Raw genomic sequence first — 26,826 nt, forward strand, 5'->3', positions numbered from 1 at the left:
AAGTTCAATATGGATCAGTCCAAGAAGGGGTTCTTGCCTGTATTGCAAGGTGTGCAATTGAGCACGGCTCAATGCCCGACCACGGCAGAAGATAGAGAAAAGATGAGTGTCGTCCCCTATGCCTCGGCCATAGGGTCTATTATGTATGCCATGCTGTGTACCAGACCTGATGTAAACCTTGCCGTAAGTTTGGTAGGAAGGTACCAAAGTAATCCCGGCATGGAACACTGGACAGCGGTCAAGAATATCCTGAAGTACCTGAAGAGGACTAAGGATATGTTTCTCGTTTATGGAGGTGACGAAGAGCTCGTCGTAAAGGGTTACGTCGATGCTAGTTTCGACACAGATCTGGATGACTCTAAGTCACAAACCGGATACGTGTATATTTTGAATGGTGGGGCAGTAAGCTGGTGCAGTCGCAAGCAAAGCGTTGTGGCGGGATCTACATGTGAAGCGGAATACATGGCGGCCTCAGAGGCAGCACAAGAAGCAATCTGGGTGAAGGAGTTCATTACCGACCTAGGAGTTATTCCCAATGCGTCGGGCCCGATGACTCTCTTCTGTGACAACACTGGAGCTATTGCCCTTGCCAAGGAGCCCAGGTTTCACAGGAAGACCAGGCATATCAAGCGTCGCTTCAACTCCATTCGTGAAAATGTTCAAAATGGAGACATGGATATTTGTAAAGTACATACGGACCTGAATGTAGCAGATCCGTTGACTAAACCTCTCCCTAGAGCAAAACATGATCAACACCAGAACTCTATGGGTGTTCGATTCATCACAATGTAACTAGATTATTGACTCTAGTGCAAGTGGGAGACTGTTGGAAATATGCCCTAGAGGCAATAATAAAATGGTTATTATTATATTTCCTTGTTCATGATAATTTTCTATTGTTCATGCTATAATTGTGTTATCCGGAAATCGTAATACATGTGTGAATACATAGACCACAACATGTCCCTAGTGAGCCTCTAGTTGACTAGCTCGTTGATCAACAGATAGTCGTGGTTTCCTGACTATGGACATTGGATGTCATTGATAACGGGATCACATCATTAGGAGAATGATGTGATGGACAAGACCCAATCCTAAGCATAGCACAAGATCGTGTAGTTCGTTTGCTAGAGCTTTTCCAAATGTCAAGTATCATTTCCTTAGACCATGAGATTGTGCAACTCCCGGATACCATAGGAGTGCTTTGGGTGTGCCAAACGTCACAACGTAACTGGGTGGCTATAAAGGTGCACTACGGGTATCTCCGAAAGTGTCTGTTGGGTTGGCACGAATCGAGACTGGGATTTGTCACTCTGTATGACGGAGAGGTATCTCTGGGCCCACTCGGTAATGCATCATCATAATGAGCTCAATGTGACCAAGTGTTTGGTCACGGGATCATGCATTACGGTACGAGTAAAGTGACTTGCCGGTAACGAGATTGAACAAGGTATTGGGATACCGACGATCGAATCTCGGGCAAGTAACGTACCGATTGACAAAGGGAATTGTATACGGGATTGATTGAATCCTCGACATCGTGGTTCATCCGATGAGATCATCGTGGAACATGTGGGAGCCAACATGGGTATCCAGATCCCGCTGTTGGTTATTGACCGGAGAGTCGTCTCGGTCATGTCTGCATGTCTCCCGAACCCGTAGGGTCTACACACTTAAGGTTCGGTGACGCTAGAGTTGTAGAGATATTAGTATGCGGTTAACCGAAAGTTTTTCGGAGTCCCGGATGAGATCCCGGACGTCATGAGGAGTTCCGGAATGGTCCGGAGGTAAAGATTTATATATGGGAAGTCCTATTTTGGCCACCGGAAAATGTTCGGGATTTTTCGGTATTGTACCGGGAAGGTTCTAGAAGGTTCCGAAGTGGGGCCCACCTACATGGGGGGACCCACATGAACGTGGGTAGTGGGGGCAAGGCCCCACACCCCTGGTCAAGGCGCACCAAGATCCCACCTTAGAAGGAATAAGATCATATCCCGAAGGGATAAGATCAAGATCCCTAAAAAAGGGGGATAACAATCGGTGGGGAAGGGAAATGATGGGATTTCTTTCCCCCACCTTTGCCAACGCCCCAATGGACTTGGAGGGCAAGAAACCAGCCCCCTCCACCCCTATATATAGTGGGGAGGCGCATGGGAGCAGTACCCCAAGCCCTGGCGCCTCCCTCCCTCCCGTGACACCTCTTCCTCCCCGCTTGCGCTTGGCGAAGCCCTGCCGGGATCCCGCTACTTCCACCACCACGCCGTCGTGCTGCTGGATCTCCATCAACTTCTCCTCCCCCTTGCTGGATCAAGAAGGAGGAGACGCCCCCGCTCCGTACGTGTGTTGAACGCGGAGGTGCCGTCCGTTCGGCGCTAGGATCATCGGTGATTTGGATCACGACGAGTACGACTCCATCAACCCCGTTCTCTTGAACGCTTCCGTGCGCGATCTACAAGGGTATGTAGATGCACTCCCCTCTCTCTCGTTGCTAGATGACTCCATAGATTGATCTTGGTGATACGTAGAAAATTTTAAATTTCTGCTACGATCCCCAACACGCACGATGACACCCGGAAACCTGCCTTCCTCGAGGAACTGGCAGCGATCCACAATTCCATGATGGAGCCATGGATGGTTATTGGTGATTTCAACCTCATAAAAGACCCCCAAGACAAGAACAATGGGAGAATCAACCGTAGATGGATGAACAAATTCCGCCGCACTCTTAACAGATCGAGCCTGCACGAGATCCCGCTCATTGGACGCCGTTTCACTTGGAGCAACGAGCAAGTCTCCCCGACCCACGTTAGATTAGATCGCGCTTTCTGCAATGTTGAGTGGGAATTGCTCTTTCCCGGCGCCAAGCTACTGCCTAAATCTTCCTCCGTCTCCGATCATTGTCCGTTGCTCCTCGTCAACGACATGATTATTAAGACGAACAGAAGGTTCCGTTTTGAAGCTTATTGGCAGCATATTCAAGGCTTTCAGGATGTTGTTGCTCAATCCTGGAACGGACATGTGAGAAACCACTCGCCAATAACCAAGCTCAATTGCAAACTTCACCGGCTTAGCAAGGATGTGAGAGCATGGAGCAAATTATTAGTAGGAGACATCCATAAGCAGCTGCTGATTGTAAACGAAATCACCCTGCAATTGGACACTGCCCAGGACCATAGACCGCTAACCCCCGAGGAGAGGGAGTTGAGATCCAAGCTCAAATCAAGAAGCTTGGGGTTGGCCGTGCTCCTAAAAATAAAGCTAAGACAGAGAAGCAGAGTGCTCTGGCTAAAAGCCGGTGATGCCAACACCAAGTTTTTCCAAAGGAAAGCCAACGCGCGGCATAAACGCAATACCATACACCTGCTACAGGGACCTTCAGGGCCGATAGTTGCCTCCGAAGAGATGGGGCATCATGCACACGACTACTTCCAAAACATATTCGGCTCAAAGCACCCGAGAACGACAACACTTAACTAGGACGAGCTTGATCTGGACCAAGTGGACCTGTCGGGCGTGGAAAGGGAGTTCTCGCTAGAGGAGATAAAGCAAGCGATTGACGAAATCCCCGCAGACAAAGCGCCAGGGAAAGATGGCTTCTCAGGAGGCTTCTTCAAATCGTGTTGGGAAATAATCAAGGACGACCTGATGGAAGCTATGAACCAACTCTATCGTTTGGATAGCCAGGGTATGCAACGCGTCAACACCGCTATCTTGGTGCTGATTCCTAAGAAACAGGGGCTGACTCTCTTAAAGACTTCCGGCCAATATCACTGCTCCATAGCATCATCAAGATTTTCACTAAGATCCTAGCAACCAGATTAGCTCCTAAATTAGCCGGCTTAGTTGATCAATGCCAAAGTGCATTCATCAAGAGGCGTCGCATACAAGAGAACTTCCTGTATGTTCAAAGCATGATCAGAAAACTACACAAAGCAAAGAAGCCTTCACTGTTGCTGAAACTGGACATTGCGAAGGCTTTCGACTCGCTCTCCTGGCCTTACATCCTTGACATGCTTGAGGCGAGAGGATTCGGAGCGCGATGGCGTGAGTGGATTGCCATGTTGCTACGGACATCCACATCCCGTGTGCTCCTTAATGGGTAGCTCACCGACGCCATCCAACATCGGCAAGGGCTGCGGCAAGGGGACTCGCTTTCCTCATTCCTCTTCATCCTTGCTATGGACCCGCTTCAAAGGATGTTGAATCTGGCGACTTCGCGAGGCCTGCTTAGCAAACTGCCCCGACGTACCCCAATGATGCGCTGCTCTTTCTATGTCGACGACGTTGCTATGTACATGAATCCCAACGTGAATGACGCCCGAATGATACATCTGCTCCTTCATTGCTTTGCGCAAGCCTCAGGACTCAAAGTGAACACGGATAAGAGTGTGGCCTTGCCAATAAGATGTGCAGCCATCAATTTAGCAACAGTCCTGGCACCCCTTGGAATCCCATGCAAATCCTTTCCGGTTACCTATTTGGGAATGCCTCTCTCCCTCAGAAACCTAACCAAGGCGGACCTCGATCCATTCTTGATGAAATTCGAAAATAAAATTGCAGTCTGGAAAGGCGGTCTGATGGCTAAGAGTGGACGTCTCGTCCTGCTCAAATCCGGGCTCACCGCATTGGCCATATACATGATGACGGTGCACAAACTGCCCGCCTGGGTTATAAAGCGACTAGTGCACCTCTGCCGCTCTTGGCTTTGGAGTGGGGAGGCCATGTGTAGCGGGGGCAAATGCAGAGTGGGATGGAACCAAATTTGCCGTCCGAAAAGCCTTAGAGGTCTGGGGGTGCTAGACTTACAAAAATTTGGTACATCACTAAGGCTAAGATGGTTGTGGATGGCCTGGCAGGATCCACCCCGACCGTGGGCACGGGCACCACTCCCATGCGATGACAAGGAGCGCATGTTGTTTGCCATGGCAACCGAGATCAAAATTGGCGACGGACGGAAAACCAGTTTCTGGCATGATCGCTGGCTCGACGGACAATGCCCCAAAGTACTGACACCATCCCTGTTCGCCATTTCAGCTAGGAAAAACCGGATTGTGCATGATGGATTGAGGGTTCAGGCATGGTTGGCTGATCTTGCAAATGGGCTAACTGATGGCATGCTACAGGAGCTTACTAGCCTTGCGGAGAAGCTGGACAACGTGGTGCTACAGGAAGACCAGCCAGATGTAATTGCATGGCGTTTCACGCCAAACCGTGAGTATTCCGCGAGATCCGCCTATATGCTCCAATTCGAAGGCTCGGCGATCGCGGAAGGACACAACCTGATTTGGAAGGGATGGGCTCCACGCAAGTGCCGCTTCTTCCTGTGGACGTCCATGTTGGGTAAAATTTTAACTGCGGACACCCTGCTGTGTAGAGGATGGGAGAACAACTACTTTTGCCCTCTATGCGAGAGGAACCTCGAAACCCCAACCCACCTGCTTATTGAGTGCCCATGGTCGCGGTATGCCTGGGAGAAAATTGCGCACTTGTTGCACATGCCGGCGCTCGCCTTGGGTACGCCTGTAGCTCGACTTTCTCTCCTTCTAATCAATGAATTTGGTAGAAAATGCTACCAACATTCAAAAAAAAAAATCCCTTGTAATCTTAAATTATCCCCTCCTGCCAAACAAGGCCGAAGGGGGCGCGCGTGGGCGCCGGTAGCTCCCGGTAAAAGCGACGGGATCTCTGCTTCGGCAAGGCCACGCTGCTGTGCACCCGAGCGGAGACAGCCTGGGGGAAGGAAGGGAGCTCTCCCCCCAATTCGCCTGGCTAGGGTTTCCGCCGGCGGCGATGGGTGCTCTCACCGACAGCCGCAAGCGCGTCTCCGCCGACCACCGCCTCCTTCCCTCCTTCCCTTCCTCCGCTCCATCTCCCTCCAAGAAACCCAAGCTCTCACCCCTTCTCCCCACCGCCCCTCCCCCGCCTCTCCCCTCGTCTTCTCACATCCCCTCGTCGACTTCTTCGGCTGCGCCGGGGCCCAATTCCTCAACCGCCTTCGCCTCCACCTCCTCCTCCTCCTCCGCATTTTCCTTGTTGCCCCATAGCCGCCACCGCCGCCTTCCCCCGCCACCGCCGGTCCAGCGCTCCATCCATGCCCCCCTGCGACGCATCCGTGCCTTCCGCCTCGGAAATACCCGCTCCAACTCCGATCCATCGTCGTATTCTCCGTCCCCGCTACCACAACCTCTCGGCCTCGACCAGTACGTCGACCTCGTCAATAGTGTCACCCACCCCCCGCCGCTTACCCCCCCCGCTTATGTGCCGAGAGGGGCGAAAGCTACCGTCGAGGTGGTCGCCGTCGATGACCTTGGAGATATAAAGCAGGACGAAGAGGAGCGAGATGAGGAGGACGAGGTGAAGGGTGAGGTGGTAGTGAGGAAGGTGCCTCTGTACAAGGATCTGTATGAGGCGTCCAGCCGGCAGCGGGACCATAGGCTCGGGATACTTGAGTTTGAGGTGCGTCTTGCCGAGAAGGGCCGACTTGGACTTGAGGGGCTCAATGAGGCCCGGCCGCAAATCACGCCCAACAAAAAGGTGCACTCTCGATCATGCTTTATCTGTTTATATCATAAATGAATTGTATAATGACTTAATACAATGCAAAGTTTGCACAGAGTTGTTACTATATATTTGTTCAAACTTACTTGCATTAGGTAAAGGGGCTGACACTTTACCAAATTTGTGGATTCTTGTCCCCAAGTGCTAGAGCTCAGACCATAGCCGTAAACCTTCATATGCTCATGAAACAAGATAGCTGTTGTGAACAAGAGCTTTTTTTAGAATATGATTGTGGAAGCAACTAATTATGTTCACTTCAAAGTTATTTCTTAACTAAACACGGGCGGCTTACAATTGGTTTGAGTTCCTGGAAAGGATTAGGGCCTTGTGAAGCAATGGAGGAGGTTGCTCTTCGTTTTTTATACTATCTGTATGCACTGATTTTTTCAGCTCTCCTGGAAAGCAGTGTTTATTTTGCGAAATGATTATTAGATAATAATAGAACGGTGTAACTGAGAGGCATTTCTAAGAAACAAAGATAAACTAAAATTTGGTTGGTTTCTGTGACAAGAGAGTGCCACAAAAGCTAAAAGGCAAGTTCTACAGGACGGTGGTTCGACCCGCAATGTTGTATGGCACTGAGTGTTGGCCGACTAAAAGGCGACATGTTCAACAGTTAGGTGTGGCGGAGATCCGTATGTTGAGATGGATGTGTGGCCACACGTGGAAGGATCGAGTCCGGAATGATGATATACGCGATAGAGTTGGGGTAGCACCAATTGAAGAGAAGCTTGTCCAACATCGTCTGAGATGGTTTGGGCATATTCAGCGCAGGCCTCCAGAAGCTCCAGTGCATAGCGGACGGCTAAAGCGTGCGGAGAATGTCAAGAGAGGGCGGGGTAGACCGAATTTGACATGGGAGGAGTCCGTTAAGAGAGAACTGAAGGATTGGAGTATCACCAAAGAGCTAGCTGTGGACAGGGGTGCGTGGAAGCTTGCTATCCATGTGCCAGAGCCATGAGTTGGTTGCGAGATCTTATGGGTTTCACCTCTAGCCTACCCCAACTTGTTTGGGACTAAAGGCTTTGTTGTTGTTGTTGTTCGATATAAAAAATAATTACATGACCAACTTGTATGCAATGCTAGCACACTTGACATGACATTGTTAGTGCGCAATGGGATACCAAACTTTATGGGGACGTGACATATCATTTGTGCAATCCCGGGATACTAAACGGACCTCCCCAAATTAAATTAATGATTTATCCTCTTCTGCAGTGAGTTTCTCTACAGCACCTGCTGTTAATTGTCCACTCCTTGGTTTCTTTGTTATGCATGGTCGTGCCTAAGGGCATTGGCATGCAGCTGATATATTGCCTAACCTGGCAATAAAAAATGCAAGGGCATAGTCGACCATACTGGTGAACTCTTAGTACTATGTGTGATGAAGAATAAACAACCATTGGAGTATAATATGAGCGTTAACTGTTTTGTGTTTTTGCAAGTCTGCTGAGATCAATATTTCTCATCTTTGTATACTAATTGGTCTTAGTCAATTTGCGTTATTTTTTACTGCTACCACCCATAAGTATTACATCATGCTAAAGGGGTAGCCATTTTTTTCTAAGTATTTTTGGATAGTATCTTCAGATTTTGCAACGTCATTAACACTGGAAAGTGGAAACTGGGAAAAAAAACCCGGCTTCATGTGTTTGTTTCTGAATACAAAAACTGCACTGCAGTTATTGTGACAGAAAGCAAGAATAAAGTGTTATAATCAAACTAGTGGAATCTTCCTTCTGACGAAATATTATTGCTCTGTTTAATGTTAAATATCTGTGCCGACATGTGTCTCAGGTGGTGCCGGAACCTTTTGTTCCTCTAACGGACAAGGATGAGGACAGTGTTCGTCGTGCTCTTGGTGGCAAGAATAGGTTTTCCTCTTCTCTGCTCTTGTTAAGAGTTAAGACATAGTAGGCTGTATGCACACTTCTGGTACGTAGCACTGTCTAAAGTCCTTACTTCGTCTCCAGACGTGAGATTCTATCGGAGCATAAAGCTTCAAACATTGTCATAACAAGAGAGATCTTGCAGTGCTTGAATGATAAACACTGGCTAAATGATGAGGTATTCTATTCCCTCTGCTATGTTCTCTTTTTCCAGACTCCATTGTAAGCATATAGAATTAGACATTACTATATGACTTTTCCTGGTTATTTTCAGGTCATAAATTTGTATCTTGAGCTTCTGAAGGAGCGGGAACTGAGAGAGCCTAGCAAATTTATAAAATGCCACTTCTTCAACACCTTTTTCTACAAGAAGGTCCACTACTATATTGAATGTTTTATTACACCATTGTGGCATCGCTTTGCTTTTGCTTGCAGTCGTCTTTACTTGAATCCCTGTAGAGTTACATCCGGGATTTTTTGCGTGACTGCTTAGTGCATGCATGCCGGATCCTAATTTTTCTCTCCAGATTTCCACTAGCTTGTTTGATCATCATGTTTCTGTCATTACATGAACATTTTGCACTTCTGCATGCTATTTAAGTGGTATGGTTTGGTGATGGTGCAGTACTGTTTAATTATTATAACCATTCCTTGTCCCCTCATTGCATTTTCTGGCAGAGTAGCTTGCCATATTGATACATCACACCTAGTTCACTTTCTCATTAACCATAACACATAATAGGTAGTTTATGCCACCAGAACAAAGTAGTCAACTTTATAATTTTCTTATGTTTCTGTTGTCAGCTGATTAATGGTGGGTATGACTATAAAGCCGTAAGGAGATGGACAATGAAAAGGAAGTTAGGGTACAACCTAATTGACTGTGATGAGGTAAATGCTATTTCCAAGCTTTAATCCTCATGTGATTTTCTATCCTTCTAATTGGAACTACCTTACTGTGTCCAGATTTTCGTTCCTATTCACAAGGAAGTGCATTGGTGTTTAGCTATCATCAACATAAGGGACAAAAAGTTTCAGTATCTGGATTCACTTGGCAGCATGGACATGAAGGCCCTGAAAATCATAGTAAGTGATATCTCCCATCCTCCCTCTGACCTTTTCTTTGTCTGTGAAGGACGTGAGGGTCTAATTTTAGCATTTTCCTCCTCAACCAGGCCAGATATCTTGGAGATGAGGTAAAAGACAAGAATGGCAAACAGATTGATGTTCTTTCATGGAAGCATGAAGGAGTCCAAAACCTTCCTCTGCAGGAGAATGGGTATTTCTTATCTTTAGTCATAGAAGTGCTATCATTGTTGTTCTGCTTGACTTTTTTACACTAAGGTGGTGTAAATATTGAAGCCTCTTAAAAACGGCTTCATGACACTTCTTTGGTGTCAGACAAAATTTTAATTTCTCACAGCATTACTCTACCAATATTCTTTGGTGTTAGACAAAATTTTAATTTTTCACAGCATTACTCTACCAATATTCTAAAATCCACATAATGTACCTCGTACTGAGTTGTTTGTGATTTTAGATGGGATTGTGGCATGTTCATGCTCAAATACATTGACTTCCACAGCAGAGATATGGGCCTTACTTTTGGGCAGGTACTACTTGTTAACCTTTTTAATATGTATTCAGCATGATCTGAATAACCTTTTTAATATATGCTAAATAAACTAAAATGGTGTTTTGAATGGGTTGTTTTTTGTAGAAACACATGCCTTATTTTCGTCAGAGGACTGCCAAGGAAATATTGAATTTGAGGGCTGGATAATGCAGAGGCGCATCATAGGTATAAACAAAAGGAATGTGCAAACTGGAGGCAAGTGTATGTACTTAATAGAATGCAGCTATGTCTTCCCTGGAGTACCAAATGCAAGGATTTCCGAAGCCCAGGGGTTCAAACCAGTCATCCTGCAAGGATCAAGCCTTAAGAATAGTTTGCAGGTGAATTGGCTGCCACAATGGATGTTCTTGGCGCAGAAAGCCATTAGCTAACGGAAAGGGTGTTGCAAACTTGCAATCGTCGTGTTGTGTCCGTCTGTTAGACTGCAGAGTCACTGAGAGTTGAAAGGAGGGTATGGTTGGAACTCATTTAATGGGCATGCCTATTTAATGACTGGTTACAGACTTTGAGCAGTATGCTACTCCCTCCGTCCCATAATATAAGAGCATTTTTTGTAGTGTCAAAACCGCTGTAAAAACCGCTCTTATATTATGGGACGGAGGGAGTATATAATTTTAGCACGATGTAAGTTCATTGTTTGCATCCTGCCTGTGAGCGTTATGTTTTGTGCGATGCAAATCAACTCATTCTTTTCCACGGAGCAATGTCAGTTCAACTTGTAGAGAGAAGTTGAAAATACAGCAGTACAAAAATGGTGTTACTTTTAAATAGCCTACAGTTAAAATGCTTATGTGGGTGTAACAAGTTGATGATAGAATCTGATAGCAGTTTTGCAGTGATGGCAGTTCAAGAGGCAAGCATGTGGGTTCTGCCGTGGCTATAGTGCTCGAATGCAAGGAGCTAACTGAGAAGGGGTCAAGTTCAGGATGTAGTAGAAGGGCGCGGTCTACTTGAGGCACAATAAGTCGATTTACCACTGGTTTTTCTGGGATTTTTGTTTTCGTTTTTTCAGTGGGATTTCTTTGTTATTTATTCACTAGGAAACATGCCCGTGCGTTACAACGGGAATAAATATTAATCAATGATTAAATGGTATTTGGTTTAAAATGATTAATTCTACTTTGCAGTCTTCAACCATGATATATCTACAAGTTCAATAGAAATTTGTTAAGAAAATGTCCATCCATGTTAAGCAATGCATATAATGCCCACATCTTAATATACTATAGCCGTTGATAAAGCCACAATAAATCAATCTAATCCAAACAGTCACAAAAACAAATTTTAATTGGTGAAAAATTAAAGTTCTCATGTGCCCATAAGAAGTGGCTGAGATTAACGAATTTCTCGACTAATACCATCTTAATTCAAGGCATGTTGTTAGCTCCTGCCTCCTCCTAATTGATTTCGACAATGGTGTCGCCCAGTGCTTGTGCTTCACTACGGAGCAAACAACGACGCTTCACTACGAAGCAAATGATAGTTGCCATGAACTAGATGACTCCCTGACCATAGTTTTACGATGTGGTAAAAGAAAGGCATATTTATGATTAAGTGTGTATGTTTCAGAAAAACTACTCAGCATGACATATATACAAACAAAGAAGGTCAAAATTACTTGAAGTAGGGCCACTACAAAATTTGCCCCATTCAGTGACAAAAACCCCGGTGACGACGAAACAGGAAATGTCGCCTAAAATCATATTCTGTGACGGTTTGGCAACGTCCTCGGCAACTTTGGCAACGTTCTGGCGTGAAACTCGGTGATGCTTTTGGGCGTCACTAGGCATGCCCATTTTCCGGGACAATTTGTAGTGTCACAGAAAATGTTTGGTGTCACAAACAATGTTAGGTGGGCTAAAAAATGGATAACAAAATGGTTTGTTGGTGTTTAGAACGTAGTACCTTGTAAATTCTACCATTGCAGAGTTTATACCATATTAGAATCAATTTTTTAGGGTTTAGAGTTGAGATGCTCGTATCGAAATCCATTGATTACTTTTCCGTGCGTGCTCTCAGTACTACAAAAGTCATAATTTCTTAATACTACTTAATAGATGATGAGTGATATTTTTACATTCATTCAACCTTGTTTAAACCGAGGTATTTCATTCAAAATGAGATATTCGCTCTGATATTGCTACTAATGACTAATAAATCCAAATGATTCCACAAATCCTCTCTTGATGTGTTTGCACAGGAAATGGGCTAAAAAGGGAAGAAATTACGTGTGAAAATGGAAAGGAAGAGAAGGAATCAACAGGAAGCGTTTCCGCGGAAACAACACAAAAGACGGCGTTCCATATGGGCGTGTGCGCCCGTATGGCATGGAAACCGAGCCAGATCGTCCACCTGAACAACATTTATAATGGGACCCTATCGAAATGTCAACAGAGGAGGCCAGAGGAGAGTGTCGACAACAGCCAGAACATCATCATCTTCATCCACAAACCCTAGCCGCCGCCATCTCCATAGCCACCATGACCCCCATAGTGCTTCCTCATCTAGTTCATACTTGTAATTGTGCATCGCACAAGGCAATCATTGCAAGACATATTTGCAATCAATCTTCAAGATGTGTTCTTCAATGTTTTCTTCTCGAGATTTGATCTCCATGTGTGAGTAGTTCGTTAAGGAATGGGTTGAGGCATGAGCCTTGCAACCCTATGTATTTGTTTTGGGGATCAATGGAAGGGCTTTGAATAACGTTCCGTATATGTGAAATAAAATTGTTCTGTAGATGTCTCTTGTCTTGTCCGTGATCTTCATCCTTGCAGGTACCCAGGATCATGGAGATCGAGCACCGGTGAGGCTAGGAGCAAGGAGACCGTGAAGTGTTATACCGAACACCGGTGACAGTAAGGTTTAGTAGGGTAACATGGATCATATCCTTGCACTACTGCAGGATGCTGCTAACGCGACACTACAATCAGAGACTCTTCGAGAAACTGTGTGCGATGCAATAATCGCAAACGGTGCTGTATGAAAACCATCAGAAATGTATAAAACGTTTGCGATGATGGATGCATCAAACACGGTTCAGGTTTTATTTGCATGTGCGATGAAGGGCATACGGTTCAGTTCAATGAACTGTTTGCGATGAGGAGGAACAAAAGAAACGGGCAGCCAAATGAAGGCGTGTGCGATACACAGCATACGGTTCACTCGGATGAACTGTTTGTGATTAGGCAACACAAAAGAAATGGTGAGCCAGATCAAAGGTGTGTGCGATATACGGCATGCGGTTCACTTGGATGAACTGTTTGCATTGAGACATGAGAACAGAAACGGTTCAAATGAACAAGATGTGTGTGATACGTGGCAAACAGGTCTGTAATTGGAGACGTGTGCGAAGACCGATAACAAAACAGACGATTACTGCTAACAAGCCGTGTGTGTTGTGAGCAAACGATTGCTGGTATACAATTGTGAGTGATTGATGAAAACATCACCGACGGGTTCCATTGTTTAGTCCGTGTGCGATGTGATTTTCTTTGTCCGCACAACATGTACGCTCTGTCTACAGCATCAACATATATACTTAAAAAGACAGCATTGCATAACCAAATTAAGAATACAATTACACAAGTGACTACACACATAACATTTCCACACACCAAAGCAAGCAATTACATGCATACTAAAGTAGGATAAACGAGGATCTAATCATCTACTTATTGTTGCGACGACGCTTGCCATTGCTCTGCTTCCGGCTGGATCCCTGACCGTTTTGGGGAAGGAGGGACTTCCTCATGTCAACGATCCGCCTGTACATGTCGTAGCTCGCGTACGCCTCCTTGGCCGCGTACACGACGTGAGCTTTGTCGAGTTTCTCCATCCAGGCCGAGTGCCAGGCACGCTTGTCCTTGTTGCACGAATCCTTCATGTCTCTGTAGTAGGGGTCGATGATGGCCTCGGCGAGGTGAACCAGTGAGTCCTTCTCAAGCTCCTTGCTGCCCCTGATCTTGTATTGGCCCTGGATGTCGACAACATTCTGGCAGGCGATGCCCGAATTCTCGAGCGCCTTTACATCGTTGGTGATGTCCACCATAGCGAACATGTAGTGGGGGCTGTTGACAAACTTGGCGAAACGCTCGCAAGGCCTTGTGGCCGGGTAGTAGTGATAGACGAGGACGTGGTGGCACACACACATCTGGGTGACGGCGACCTTGGGACGAGACCCGACACGAGCGTGGGTGTACTCGAGGTCGAACCCGACCACCTTGTACTTCTCCTCGGCAAGCAACAGCTCCATGATGTGGATGGAGTGCTCCGCCCAGACCGGGTCGTTGGTGTACACCACCGAGAGGTCCATGAACCTTCTGTGGGTGTCCACCACGGCACGCATGGTGAACTGCTGCTCGTCGTCGGCAGCCGCTCGGAGCGCCATTGGAGCCACGCAGGATACCCTCTAATAATTTCTCATGGTGGGTGTGCTTCTTGCAATGGTGGCGCGCGACCGAAAGGTTGAAGGGACACAAGGGTAGGTTAAATGGCTGCTGTAATAAATGGGGGCCGGCTGGCCTGTAATCGTCACGTCTTGTCACGACGTTCATAGCGGAGGATTCCAGAATCCAGTGCACGCTTGACAGCATCGCCCCCCAGGCGTGGGCTCGAAGAGCCTGTTCCCGCGCTACCGCGCTGTTTACCGCACAAGCTTCCCGCCTGGCTAGTTTGGCCACGCGTCCGCTAGAAGAGGGACAAATCATGGGCGTTTATTGGCAAAAAGCTTTGTAAAAACAAAGTGTGTGAAATGACTTCGGTCATAAGTTTACCCTTGGGTAATGAGGTCAAAGTTACACAGAAGGGTGATGATGGACACTCGAGTGCGATAATTAATTCTACACTCTACAGCGCACACGATGGAAGAAACCAACTGTGTGCAATAATGTCGAAGATCGCAGTCGAGTTAGCTATACAGATCGTGTGCTATGAGATCGACAAGGTAAACTGATTCGAGAATGGTTAATAAAATCTAAGACCATTGCATATTAAGGTCAAAATAGTGCTAGCAATATACGAGTCTCATACGATGCCATTTCAACGATTGTACCACAAAAGCTCGAAATGTTACAAGGTTCAAATTCTAGAGTTATATGGCTCAAATTCAAAGATTACAAGGTTCAAACTGATATTAGAAATGAAATTCAGCTCATCAGCTGCAAACGCTCGCGCTGATGCGCTGAACATGGATATCAGAGAGGTTCAAACTAATATCACCGCTTCTAAGTCTGGCTTCGAAACCTCACAATTTTTGCAAAGGGGTCAGCCACTCAGAAGTCATGTATGGGGTTGAACCGATGACTTCCGATTACTCTGTCATCTGAAGCTCCAAAATGAGATTCAACATTTTTGGAACCTACTCCATTCTGCCGCAGGCGCCGGCGCTGATCAACAGACCATTCATTTTTGTGAAATAAATGTAGGGAAAACCTCATTTCCTTTAGCACCCTTGCTCCGAGAACAAAGAAACAGGCGAATATAATCTCCGGTAAGGTCCCTCGGTAGGAGTTCAAAGTAATTTATGAGAGATGCAGATCTAGGCATTCGACGTGATTGTTATATTGTATCACATTATCCACCACTGGGCCTAATCTTATCTGCAAAAGAAGAAAACGTGTTAGTGCCTACATGCAGTTTTGAACATTACTACAGGCCTAGCTATTTGGTTTGCAGGATTTGTAAAATGCACTAACATGCCATCTTCGATCTGACATGATTAACATGGGCATTTGATTACATTCTAGAAAAATGTACCCTTCTTCACAAGAGCTTGGAGTGGATGAAAAGTTCCCTAAGAAAACTAGTACAGATGAATCCAAAGGAGAAATGCTTCTTGATTGTAACCATATGGATCAAGCAACCAATATGGGGGGGGGGCACAGGCATGTATGTACTGAAATCCTCCAAGAGAACCTTCAAAAATCGTAGTACATTGTCATTGTAAACTTGGAAAAAGGTGTCACAAATTGAACTGCCTTATGGTTAACATTTAACAGGAAAGGAACATCACCTCGATATATAGCTTCTCCAGGCACGGAAAGCATCTCAGAAAACTGACAACTTGCTCCAGGTCGGGCCCGATAGATTCTAGAGCCAAGACCTTCACTGTGCGCAGTTTCGGGGTTAAGCTTGTCGGAATCATTTTCTGAATGACAGACGAACAAACATCTTCAAAATTAGAAATAATGTTAATTTCTAGAAGGAGAGGTAGAAGGCGGCTGTTGTACCTGAACGAGTGTGGATCCAATAACAAGTTCGGAGTATTTGTCAGACGAGTAGCCCACCACTGTCAATTTCGGCACAGAAATGACATTGATTCTTGTTGGACCTTCTTGACCAACTACAAGTAATCTCTCAAGTGCAGGTGTGTCCTGGATGACCATACCGTGGTCCACCTTTTGTGATGTCTTCCTGCCGCACCAGCAACACACATAATAGTCCGAAGAGTCATGGAGGTGATGTGGAAGGTACTCAACCCATTGATCGCCTGAAGACGAAGGTACTCGAGTGCAGTACAGCCACGGAGCAGGCGCTCCATGTCACCCTTTGAGAGGCAGACGGTGACGAGCTCGAGGTGCTTCAGTCGTGGTAGAATAAGAGCGGGCGCGTCATTAAGGGACGGGAAATGGCAGTTCCTGAACTTGGCGACGTGCAGCATGGGCGCGAGGCGGAGTGCGGACGTTGGCAGCGACCGCATATGCCCATCATCAAAAGTGAGCTCCTCGAGCTGATCTAGGGCGGGGGATAGGAACCAGTCGTCAATCTTAGCTCGGTCCTTGCCGTTGGAACGGAACTTGCCCATTCTAAGGCCTTTGGTTGGGCCAAGGTGACTGCCAAGGATCTTGGAGAACACATCCAAGCTTTTGCGATAGCCATGGCAGAGCTCGTGGGTGTCGATGAGGTCGAGAGGGCTGGAGTTCCATAGGGGGAGCCACCGCCGGGAAAGGAGGGTTGTCCGCGCCCCATATTTGATTGGGAGGAGGGAGATGATGACTCTCAACATATCATCGGGGAGGCTGCTGATTAAGTCTAGGCCTGCTGGAGTCGCTTGCGGTTCTAGCTCGCCCCGCCTCCGCTTGTTGGAAGCCCCGTTCTCCACCTCCGGAGTCTCCTTGTCAGCGGCGCTTTCTGATAGAAATGGGAGTACAATGAATATTTAGTTAAAACAGGGCAATAGAAAAGTGTATTGGTAACTAGAAGTTATTAGGTAGGTGTAACACCCCGCATGTAACTTGCCATATTTGTAACTCCGACTCTTGCCATTTCCGGCTATGTGATATGTTTTCCCTCCGTTGTCGGGTTTTGTCTTTCGTTTTGTATTTTGTCATGTCATGCATTTTCATATCATGTCATCATGTGCATTGCATTCGCATACGTGTTCGTCTCATGCATCCGAGCATTTCCCCGTTGTCCGTTTTCCAATCCGGCGCTCCTATCTCCTCCGGTGCACCCCTCTAGTTTTCTTTCGTGTGCGTGTGTCAAACTTTCTCGGAATGGACCGAGGCTTGTCAAGTGGTCTTCTTATACCACCCGGAGACTACCGGTCAAGTTTCGTTCCATTCGGAGGTCGTTTGATACTCCAACGGTTAACCGGGCTTCCGCAAAGTCCATTTGAGTGTACAGCAAAAACCCCCTCCAATACCAGCCCAAAACCCACCAAACTCTCTTCCATGCTCTAGGTCGTTCGATCACGATCGTGTGGGCGAAAACCGCACCTTATTTGGAGTCTCCTAGCTCCCTCTACCAATTTATAAGTGGGCATCCCGAAAAACGAAATCTCAGACGAAACCCTAGAAATTTTCCCACCGCGCCGCCGGACGCGTCCGCCCGCGCCGGACAACGTCCGCCGCCGCGCCCCGGCGAATCCGCCGCCGCCACATGGCGCGCCTCCACCGCGCCGCCGCCGAGGCCCGCCGGCCCGCTCCCGGCCCTCCGGCCCGCGCCTCCGCCGCCTCTCCCGTCGCCGGCCGGCCCGCCGCCGCCGCCATCGCCACCGGCCGCCGCCGCCACGAGCTCGCCCGCCGGCCCCGCCGACCCGCCGGACTCCTCTGCCGCCGCCGCGCCTCGGGAACCCCGCCGCCCTCGCCGGTGCCGGACCCCGCCGTCCCCTGCCTCGCCGGCGTCAACCTTCCTCGCCGGAGCCCGAGCCCAAACTCCTCGCCCGATCCAGATCTCTGTACGGCGTTGACTTCCCCGAGCCTCTATTTTTTCGAAGTCTTGATTTTTCATCAGCATGTGCTTCTGTTTGAGATGCCGTAACTTTGTGCATGTAGCTTCGATTCGCACGTGTAATATGTCAATTTGTTCGTATCGTGATGCTCTTCATTTTGTTCAATTGCACCATTTTCATTAGAGGTCATCTTGATGCCCAAATCATCGTTGGAAGAGGGCTAGTTGCTGTTAATCTCTGGTTCTTATCAGAACTTGGAGATTTGTCATTTTTGTATCATTTATTCTGTGCATCTTTTGAGCATGAGCTCTACATGTGTTTTGAAGTATGCCATGCCATCTTTCCAGTGTTATAGTCCATGTATTTATGTGATCTCTGTGGTGACTAGCACAAGCATGCAAAGTAGGTCCCGTAATAATTCTGATTTCAGGGACTTGGTGATTTCTCCAAGTCTTTGTCTGCTGTAATTTTGTTGCCATGTAAACTTGATGCTACAGAGAGATCCATGCATATTTTGGAGATGTTCAGTAAGGATTTTCTGTAGCTATAGTTGTAGTTGATCCATTCCTGCAAGTTTTTGCAATTTTAGAGTACCATAGCATGACTCAATCTTACTCTACTTTTGCTATAAAATATTTCTGGCAGATTCTTAACATGATATGCATTTTTGCCAAGCTTATTGTAGTTGATCCATATATGCTATGCAATTGTTCTTGCCATGGATAACTTCATAAACATGCCATCTTGCTGTAGGTATGCTTGGTTTGTCATGCATTTCTCTGTAGTGAGTGCATCAAGCTCACAAAGAGGCCTACATATTAATATTTCTTCCATGCTCTGTTTTCTGCCAAGTCTGAAACCGGATAACGAAACTTGCTATGTTTACATGCTTGCCATCATATCTTCTGGTCCTTTTTGGCTTATGGTCAGTAAGGGAATTTTGTCATGTGCATTTAGTAGAACACTACCATGCCTTGTTTTGCTATGTTAAGTTCCTGTAGCATGTTGATTTCGTGCTCTGAACATTGCTACCTGATGATGATTTCTGCCATGTCCAGTTTTTCACCAAGTCTGTGAACCTGTAATCTTTTGCACTTTTGCCATGCTTGTTTGAGCTTGATATGTTGTGAACTAGCCGTAGCTCAGTGTTCATATTTTGTCAAGCATCTCCTGTAGATTACTGCCATGTTCTTTGTTGCTATGTTGGGGTGCTGTAGCCTTGTTGCTTGTTGCATTTTAGGTGCTATCTTGCTGTTTATCGCAGATTCGTGTCATTCTTGTTTTGCTTGCCATTTGCAAACCGTGCATCCGATTCCGGTGATCTTTATATCGATTTCGACCGAAATCACCTCATCTTTCCAGTGGCATGCTTGGTTTGCCAAGTTACTGCCATGTTCATCTTTTTCCTTCCGGAGCACGCATATGCATCGCATATCATATCTTGCATATCATACATGTTTTGCATCATGGTGTTTGCGCATTTCTCGTTGTTGATTGTGGTTCCGTTTGTTTGTGTTCTTGTCTTGGGTAGAGCCGGGAGACGAGTTCGTGAACGAGGAACCTGTCGAGTACGCTTACGAGGATCAAGCTTTCGACAACTCTGAGAATCTTGGAGGCAAGATGACCATCCCTCGAAATCACTTCTATCTTTGCTATGCTAGTTGTTCGCTCTATTGCCATGCTCGCTACCTATCACTTGCTATATCATGTCTCCTATTTCAGCCATGTCAGCCCCTAACCATCCTCTCCTAGCAAACCGTTGTTTGGCTATGTTACCGCTTTTGCTCAGCCCCTCTTATAGCGTTGCTAGTTGCAGGTGAAGTTGAAGTTTGTTCCATGTCGGAACATGGATATGTTGGGATATCACAATATCTCTTATTTAATTAATGCATCTAAATATTTTGGTAAAGGATGGAAGGCTCGGCCTTATGCCTGGTGTTTTGTTCCACTCTTGCCGCCCTAGTTACTGTTATACCGGGATTATGTTCCTTGAGTTTGCGTTCCTTACGCGGTCGGGTGATTTATGGGACCCCCTTGACAGTTCGCCTTGAATAAAACTCCTCCAGCAAGGCCCAACCTTGGTTTTACCATTTGCGACCTATACCTTTTTCCCCCGGGTTTTCTAGAGCCCGAGGGTCATCTTTACTTTAAACCCCCGGGCCAGTGCTCCTCTGAGTATTGGTCCAAACTGTCAGTCGCCGGTGGCCACCAGGGGCAACTCTGGCCTGGCCTATCGGAAGCTTGGACAATCCGGTGTGCCCTGAGAACGAGATATGTGCAGCTCCTATCGGGATTTGTCGGCACATTCGGGCGGCTTTGCTGGTCTTGTTTTACCATTGTCGAGATGTCTTGTAAACCGGGATTCCGAGACTGATCGGGTTTTTCCGGGAGAAGGTTTATCCTTCGTTGACCGTGAGAGCTTATGATGGGCTAAGTTGGGACACCCCTGCAGGGTATTATCTTTCGAAAGCCGTGCCCGCGGTTATGAGGCAGATGGGAATTTGTTAATGTCCGGTTGTAGATAACTTGTCACTTGACCCAATTAAAATACATCAACTGCGTGTGTAGCCGTGATGGTCTCTTCTCGGCGGAGTCCGGGAAGTGAACACGGTCTGAGTTATGTATGACATAAGTAGGTGTTCAGGATCACTTCTTGGTCATTGCTAGATGACGTCCGTTCCTTTGCTTCTCTTCTCGCTCTCATTTGCGCAGTTAGCCACCATATATGCTTTTGCCGCTGCAGCTCCACCTCACTACTCCTCCTTGTCCTACAAGCTTAAATAGTCTTGATCTCGCGGGTGTGAGATTGCTGAGTCCCCGTGACTCACAGATACTTCCAAAACAGTTGCAGGTGCCGGCGATGCCAGTGCAGACGATGGCGTTGATCTCAAGTGGGAGTTCGACGAGGAACGGGGTCTGTCGTGGAATTGTCACGGCAGATGTCCTCGAGCTAGGACTTAGTCGTGGAGCCATCGCAACTAGGAAGCTTGAAGGGGTTATACGGGACAAGGAACACGAGGATTTATACTGGTTCGGCCCCTTACAGTGAAGGTAAAAGCCTACGTCCAGTTTGAGGTGTTATTGATTAGGGTTACGATCGCCAGGGAGCTAAACAGTTATCCCGGCTCTCGATGAGATTATTGTCGCCCTTAAACCGCTGCCGGGTCCTCCCTTTATATAGGGAGGCTGACGCCCAGCAGCCTTTAGAGTCCCGGCCGGCTCATAAGAGCGTCCGGCTCGGACTCTGAACAATACTTGCCTTACACTACAAGCCTACTATAACAATGATTGTAACTACGGGCTTTAAGCCATATCCGGGCCTCAGCCCATCTCTGGCCCATCATCTTGAAATTTAGCTCCGGGCTTCTGGCAATGACCCTTAGAGTAACCCGGCCCTCCTGGCGGGTGACTCCAAGGTCTATATCCTCAACATTAGGCCCCAGATTGACTTGAGCCGGCTCGTGTCAATCTTCAATTCTGCAGACAGAAAAAATCTCCGGCTTACCATTCATGTGAAAGCCATAACCCGGAGTGACGTCATCCTCTGGACTCCGGATAATCCGCCGTGACGTCATCCTCCATTAAGTCCGTTTTTACTCCGCCAGATCCGCAACGGATCTTTGCTTTTACTGTCATTCCAAAAATCGAGGCGCCGTGAGGGGGAGATAACCACGCCGTGGTCTCCTTGAATCTCGCGCCCACTTATGACTCTGCCTTATAAATAGGCCGGCCCAACACTTCTCTTCTCACGCTCTCCTTCTTCCTCCTCGCGCCATCGCTGCTCTGCCTGAGCTCCGCCACTGCCACCGCCGTCGCGCCCCTGGTCTTCATCAACCCGGCCGCTGCATCACCCTGATTTGGACCAGATTCACGGCAGCGACCTCCGCTCTTTCCAACTCCGGTGAGTCTCCGTTGCCCTGTCCGATAGATCTTCGGTAGGGTTCATCTTGCGTTCTTCGCGTTCATCACCATTGCCGCAAACTTTAGTAGCTCTTGTAGTCACCACACTCGGTTGATCTTTTACCTTGCATAAAGTCAGCGCGGTAGATGTTTGGGATCCATTTCACCTGCAAAAACCCTCTTTTTACTGCATAAGAACCATGTTCAATCCTCAAGAACTTCTTCTGCCTCTGTTTTTTAGGTCTAGAAAATTTTCATTTCACCCAACTAGTTTGATCCGAAAAAGTTACTGCAATATGTGAAATCTGTTTTACCACACTTAGTAAAAACTGCAGCCCTTGAATCTTGGCAGCTTATATTTCCGACTTAAAGAAAACACGCGCCGCAGAACTTTCCGGTTTAAAGAGAACCATGCTCTGTAGAATCCTCCGACTTAACTGCAGTAAGCCGTAGATGACCAATTTATCCTGAATGCCCCGACGGCTTAGATAACCCACCGTATCCGAATATATATCATTAGTCCCCTTCATAAGCCGCCATTGTAGTTTGAATGATAATCTCCGGCTTATAATTAACCCGGACACTTTTCTCTTTATCATAGAACACCAACCTTCACCATGCCTCCCAAGGCTCCCATCACTAGCAACTGGATGAAATCCAACGTTACTGACGAGACCCTGGCCAACTTTGTTAAGTCCGGGTATCTGCCCAAGAAGGAAGTGATGTCCTACCGTGCCCTTGATCCGTCAGAAGAAAGACCACAGCCGAGGGACGGGGAGGTAGTGATCTTTGCGGACCACATGAGCCGGGGCTTCGCACCGCCCGGCTCAAAATTCTTCCGGGATGTGCTCAACTTCTTTGACCTTCGGCCTCAGGATATAGGACCCAACTCCGTATCCAACATCTGCAACTTCCAAGTCTTTTGCGAAGTATACCTTGGAGAGGAGCCCAGTTTACTGCTTTTCAGAGAACTGTTCTACTTAAACCGCCAAAACGAGTGCGCGAACGGGCCAAGTCTGGAATTAGGCGACATCTCCATCCAACGGCGCAGGGACTGTCTATTCCCTTACGCAGAGCCGCCAAGTCACCCCAAGGACTGGAATATGACTTGGTTCTACTGCCAAGACACGTCCCCGGCTGACGAGAGCCCGCTGCCCGGCTTTCGCCCAACACGCCTAGAGCCGACTCATCCGCTATCCGACAAGCTGACTGCCGTGGAACGCCAGCCTCTGCTTCCAATGATCAATAAGATCAAGGCTCTGCTAGGCAACGGTCTGAACGGAATAGACCTGGTCCGGGTCTGGATCTCATGGCGGGTGATCCCATTGAGCCGTCGCCCCGGCTTAATGTGTGAGTACACCGGGCGAAAGGATGACCCGCAGAGGCACAGTCGCAATGATCTTCCAGAAGACGTTGCTGAAGAAGAAACCAAGGCTCTGTTAAACGAGAGCCTGGCAGATTGTGGAAGAACCGGGCTAGCCCCGTTCTGCAAGACCAATCCAGCCCCAGCGGTAAGCCACTGACTTTAACCTTTCAACTTCTTTTACATGTCACCTTGCTCTGAACTATTTTAAGAATTCATTACTGTATTTCTCAGGCTGATGATAAATTCTGGCGGGTAAAGTATGACCATGAGGCGGCCAAGAAGGCCAGGAAGGCGAAGAAAGCCGCCAAGAAAGCCGCCCCTCGCAAAAAGGGAAGCAGACCCACTGCTTCGGAGCTGCTGCAATTAAGCGACAGCTCCGAGTCAGAGGTAACCCTTAAACCTTTAAACTCTTGCCATATTTGTTGTTTGCTGCTGTCCGCCTTATCAACATTTTGCTTATTGACAGGATGACACCGGCGCCAGTAACCCGGTGATTGAAGAGGTAACATCACTTTCCTCCGACTCGGAGCCTTTGCCACAGCTGAAAGTCCGAAGAGTAACCCGGAAAGTAAGCTTTTCTCATCCATTAGCTCATCAAGACCCTCAATTTGTTTTGAAACAGCAGGTTCATGAAAGCCGGCGTCACACCCGGGCCCGCAAGGACACCGACCTCTCTGCCGGGTTACCCGACGCAACAAGGAAGCGTCGCACTGAGGTTTTTTCTCACCTGTACCCTTTTCATCCGTTGGCGGGTGTCATCCGTCAGCCACTCAACTCTTCTGACTCCAATTATCAGGAGACCTCCCCCTCTTCGGGTGACTCCATGCAGTCAAGTCTGCCGGCCTTCAAGACTGCACCCGGGTAATAACAATCTCCTTACATTATCTGTCTGTATTTACTCTTTGTATGCCTAACATTTCTGCCTTCTCAGTGCCCAGGCAAAGCTCACCAAAAGAGCAAAGAAGACCAGGTCAGCCGGAGTGCCGGACTTGCCTGAGCCGGAGGCGACGGCTCAAGAGCCGCCAGCTGCCTCCGCCCCCGAAGTCACCATTCCTATGGACACGGCGCCTGAAGCCCCTGCCCCGACCACCAAGACAACGACCGAAGCGTCGGTTAACCCGGAGGCCTCCGGCTCAGCCCCACCCGCTAACGACCCGGACGTGGTAATTACCCGGACGGAGTATGTTGAGCCGGGGAGGCCGACCGTGCTGGCCAAATGCTCCGCGAAGGGGGAATTGCTGCAACCCCACCGGGTGAATCTGGATTTCTCCTGCTACACCGACTTAAGCATTGGAGAGCTCGTCTCAGGCTACATCAGCCAAGTTCACAAGAGCCGGGACGCCGAGATCGCCATGGTCAACCAGATCCAACAAAAATCTGAGGTATCCTTCTGCTGTCTTCTTACTTTCTGCATAGTGACCCTTGTCATGCTAGCCCCCAAGTCGACAACTTATACTTGAATATGTTGTAGACTTAGGTCCGGTTTATTAAACTAAGCCGGCAATATGTAGATAGATACGTTCAATATGCATTAGCCCCCAAGTGCCAAGTGTCTTTGCTTGGAAAGCGCTTGGGACTTATAGAATGACTGCTAATAACCCGGAAATATATGCAGGCTGTTGGCAAGAAATTTGAGTCGGACCTTGCGGATCTCAAGAGCCGGCTAAAGACACAAGAGATGGAGACCCGGAAGGCAAACGCCAAGTTTGTCTCCAGCATCGCCGCTCAAGAGAAGCTGAAGACCGAATTCGATGCTGAGCGGAAGGCCTGGGCTGAGGAGAAAACCGCACTGGTGACCCGGGCAGAACAGGCAGAGAAGGCCCTCACTGAGAAGACCGCTGAGCTCTCCGGCCTAAAGCGCCAGGTTTCCCAAATGGTGGCTGCTATCTTCGGTAAGTCGCCTCGCCGGCTTTCATCAAGTCTGTATATGTTATGATTCATCCTTGTCACCGGCTTATCTGACCTTTATTAAACAGGTCCCAGGAGTGACAACCTCAACCAGAGCATGGTCACCAAGTTAAAGGCCATGTACACCCTGGTGGAACAACTCTACACCGGGTCACAGCACGCCTTAGCTGTGGTGGCCCTATCCAACGAGGTGCCAACCCATCTGGCCGAAGTCCTGCGCCGGCTCGCCGTTCTGCCACAGCGGATCCAGGAGCTACGCCGAGCCTCCGCAAGAGCCGGAGCAATTGCCGTGCTGAGCCGGGCCAAAGCCTTCCTGCCGGAGCTAGACCCGGCAGACATCGCCCTGGGTTACCCAAGCCTGAAGGAAGACGGCTCAGCCTTCGACCAGAAGGACTTCGCGGCATGTGTGAAGGCTGTACGCCCGGTGGCCACCATCATCGGGAACGACACCGACTTAACCAAGTATCAGCCGGGGTACAACGCGGAGAATCAGAGGATTCCAACCCCTCGCTATGAAGCTCTCAATCTGATTCCTCCGGCTCGCCAGCACACCTTCGCCTCGGAGATTGACCCGGCCGGGTTAATTGACGAAGAAGCCCAGTTCGAAGCTCTCAGCGGCATCAACTGGAAGTCGTCAACCTTCGAGGTCTTGGGATCAGCCGGAGCAGAAGACAGGAATGAGCCGGGGACTTCAACTCAGCAGGCATCATAAAGCGGCTAGCGGTTTATCGAACAACGCTCCATCCTTAAAACTTGATGAATTTTGTAATAGAATAAGTGCAACAATTTATCTCTGCCGTGCCATCGTGCATGTAATGAATGCTGAAATCCCTTGAAGTTATCCTTTTGGTGTTCCTCCGGGTCATAATTATCCCTTTGTCCTTATCAACCTTAAAAGGTGCCCTTAAGTATCTGCATAGAAAGGCAAATCACAAGTCTCAAGGCGGCTTACCGCCCTGAGAATCAGGTGCTTTGAGATGAATAACCCGGAATATGAATCAAAAAAGGACTGGTCCTTAGTTACATTCTGAACATAGCCATGATAACACACTTAACGCCCTGTGAACATACTTCCGGATTAAATAACCCGGTAGCACGGTTGGTATCTTAACTCTAATTGCCTTGATGACATCCATGATGTTCAATTAACAAGATAAACCCAAAATTAAGCCGGCAAGTGAAACCCGGCCATGCACACTTTGTCATAATCAGAATAAACTTATGATAAATCAGAACTTAGGGGTTTCCAGTTCGAATACGACCAGAGACCCGGCCCGAAAGGGGTTAAGCCAAGATTCAGATACGATCATATAGCCCCCAATGGGTGTGGCGATGCCAATCAAGAGGGTACCGACAGCTATGTTCTCTTGGGTTCGAATACGACCCATGTTTGAAC

At 47.8% G+C, this 26,826-nt stretch overlaps 1 protein-coding gene across 1 annotated transcript; it reads left to right on the plus strand.

Moving 5' to 3' along the window:
- Positions 1-5,639: 5,639 nt before the first annotated feature.
- On the plus strand, positions 5,640-10,582 carry LOC109779648 (ubiquitin-like-specific protease ESD4). The gene is made up of 9 exons (XM_020338309.4): positions 5,640-6,534; positions 8,356-8,432; positions 8,532-8,625; positions 8,722-8,820; positions 9,252-9,338; positions 9,414-9,533; positions 9,623-9,726; positions 9,988-10,060; positions 10,168-10,582. The coding sequence occupies exons 1-9, from the start codon at positions 5,791-5,793 to the stop codon at positions 10,228-10,230; spliced, it is 1,461 nt and encodes a 486-aa protein (XP_020193898.1). The 5' UTR covers positions 5,640-5,790; the 3' UTR covers positions 10,231-10,582.
- Positions 10,583-26,826: the final 16,244 nt, after the last annotated feature.

The sequence above is a fragment of the Aegilops tauschii genome, chromosome 3 (genome assembly GCF_002575655.3).
Source record: "Aegilops tauschii subsp. strangulata cultivar AL8/78 chromosome 3, Aet v6.0, whole genome shotgun sequence".
Taxonomy (NCBI): Eukaryota; Viridiplantae; Streptophyta; class Magnoliopsida; order Poales; family Poaceae; genus Aegilops; species Aegilops tauschii.

What these genes read in the sequence shown, in the direction of transcription:
- LOC109779648 (XM_020338309.4), top strand. Translation starts at nt 5,791, where the DNA reads ATGGGTGCTCTCACCGACAGCCGCAAGCGCGTCTCCGCCGACCACCGC. An exon ending in GCTCTTGGTGGCAAGAATAG is followed by an intron (nt 8,433 to 8,531) that starts GTTTTCCTCTTC and finishes CTTCGTCTCCAG; the next exon opens with ACGTGAGATTCTATCGGAGC. An exon ending in AACACTGGCTAAATGATGAG is followed by an intron (nt 8,626 to 8,721) that starts GTATTCTATTCC and finishes GGTTATTTTCAG; the next exon opens with GTCATAAATTTGTATCTTGA.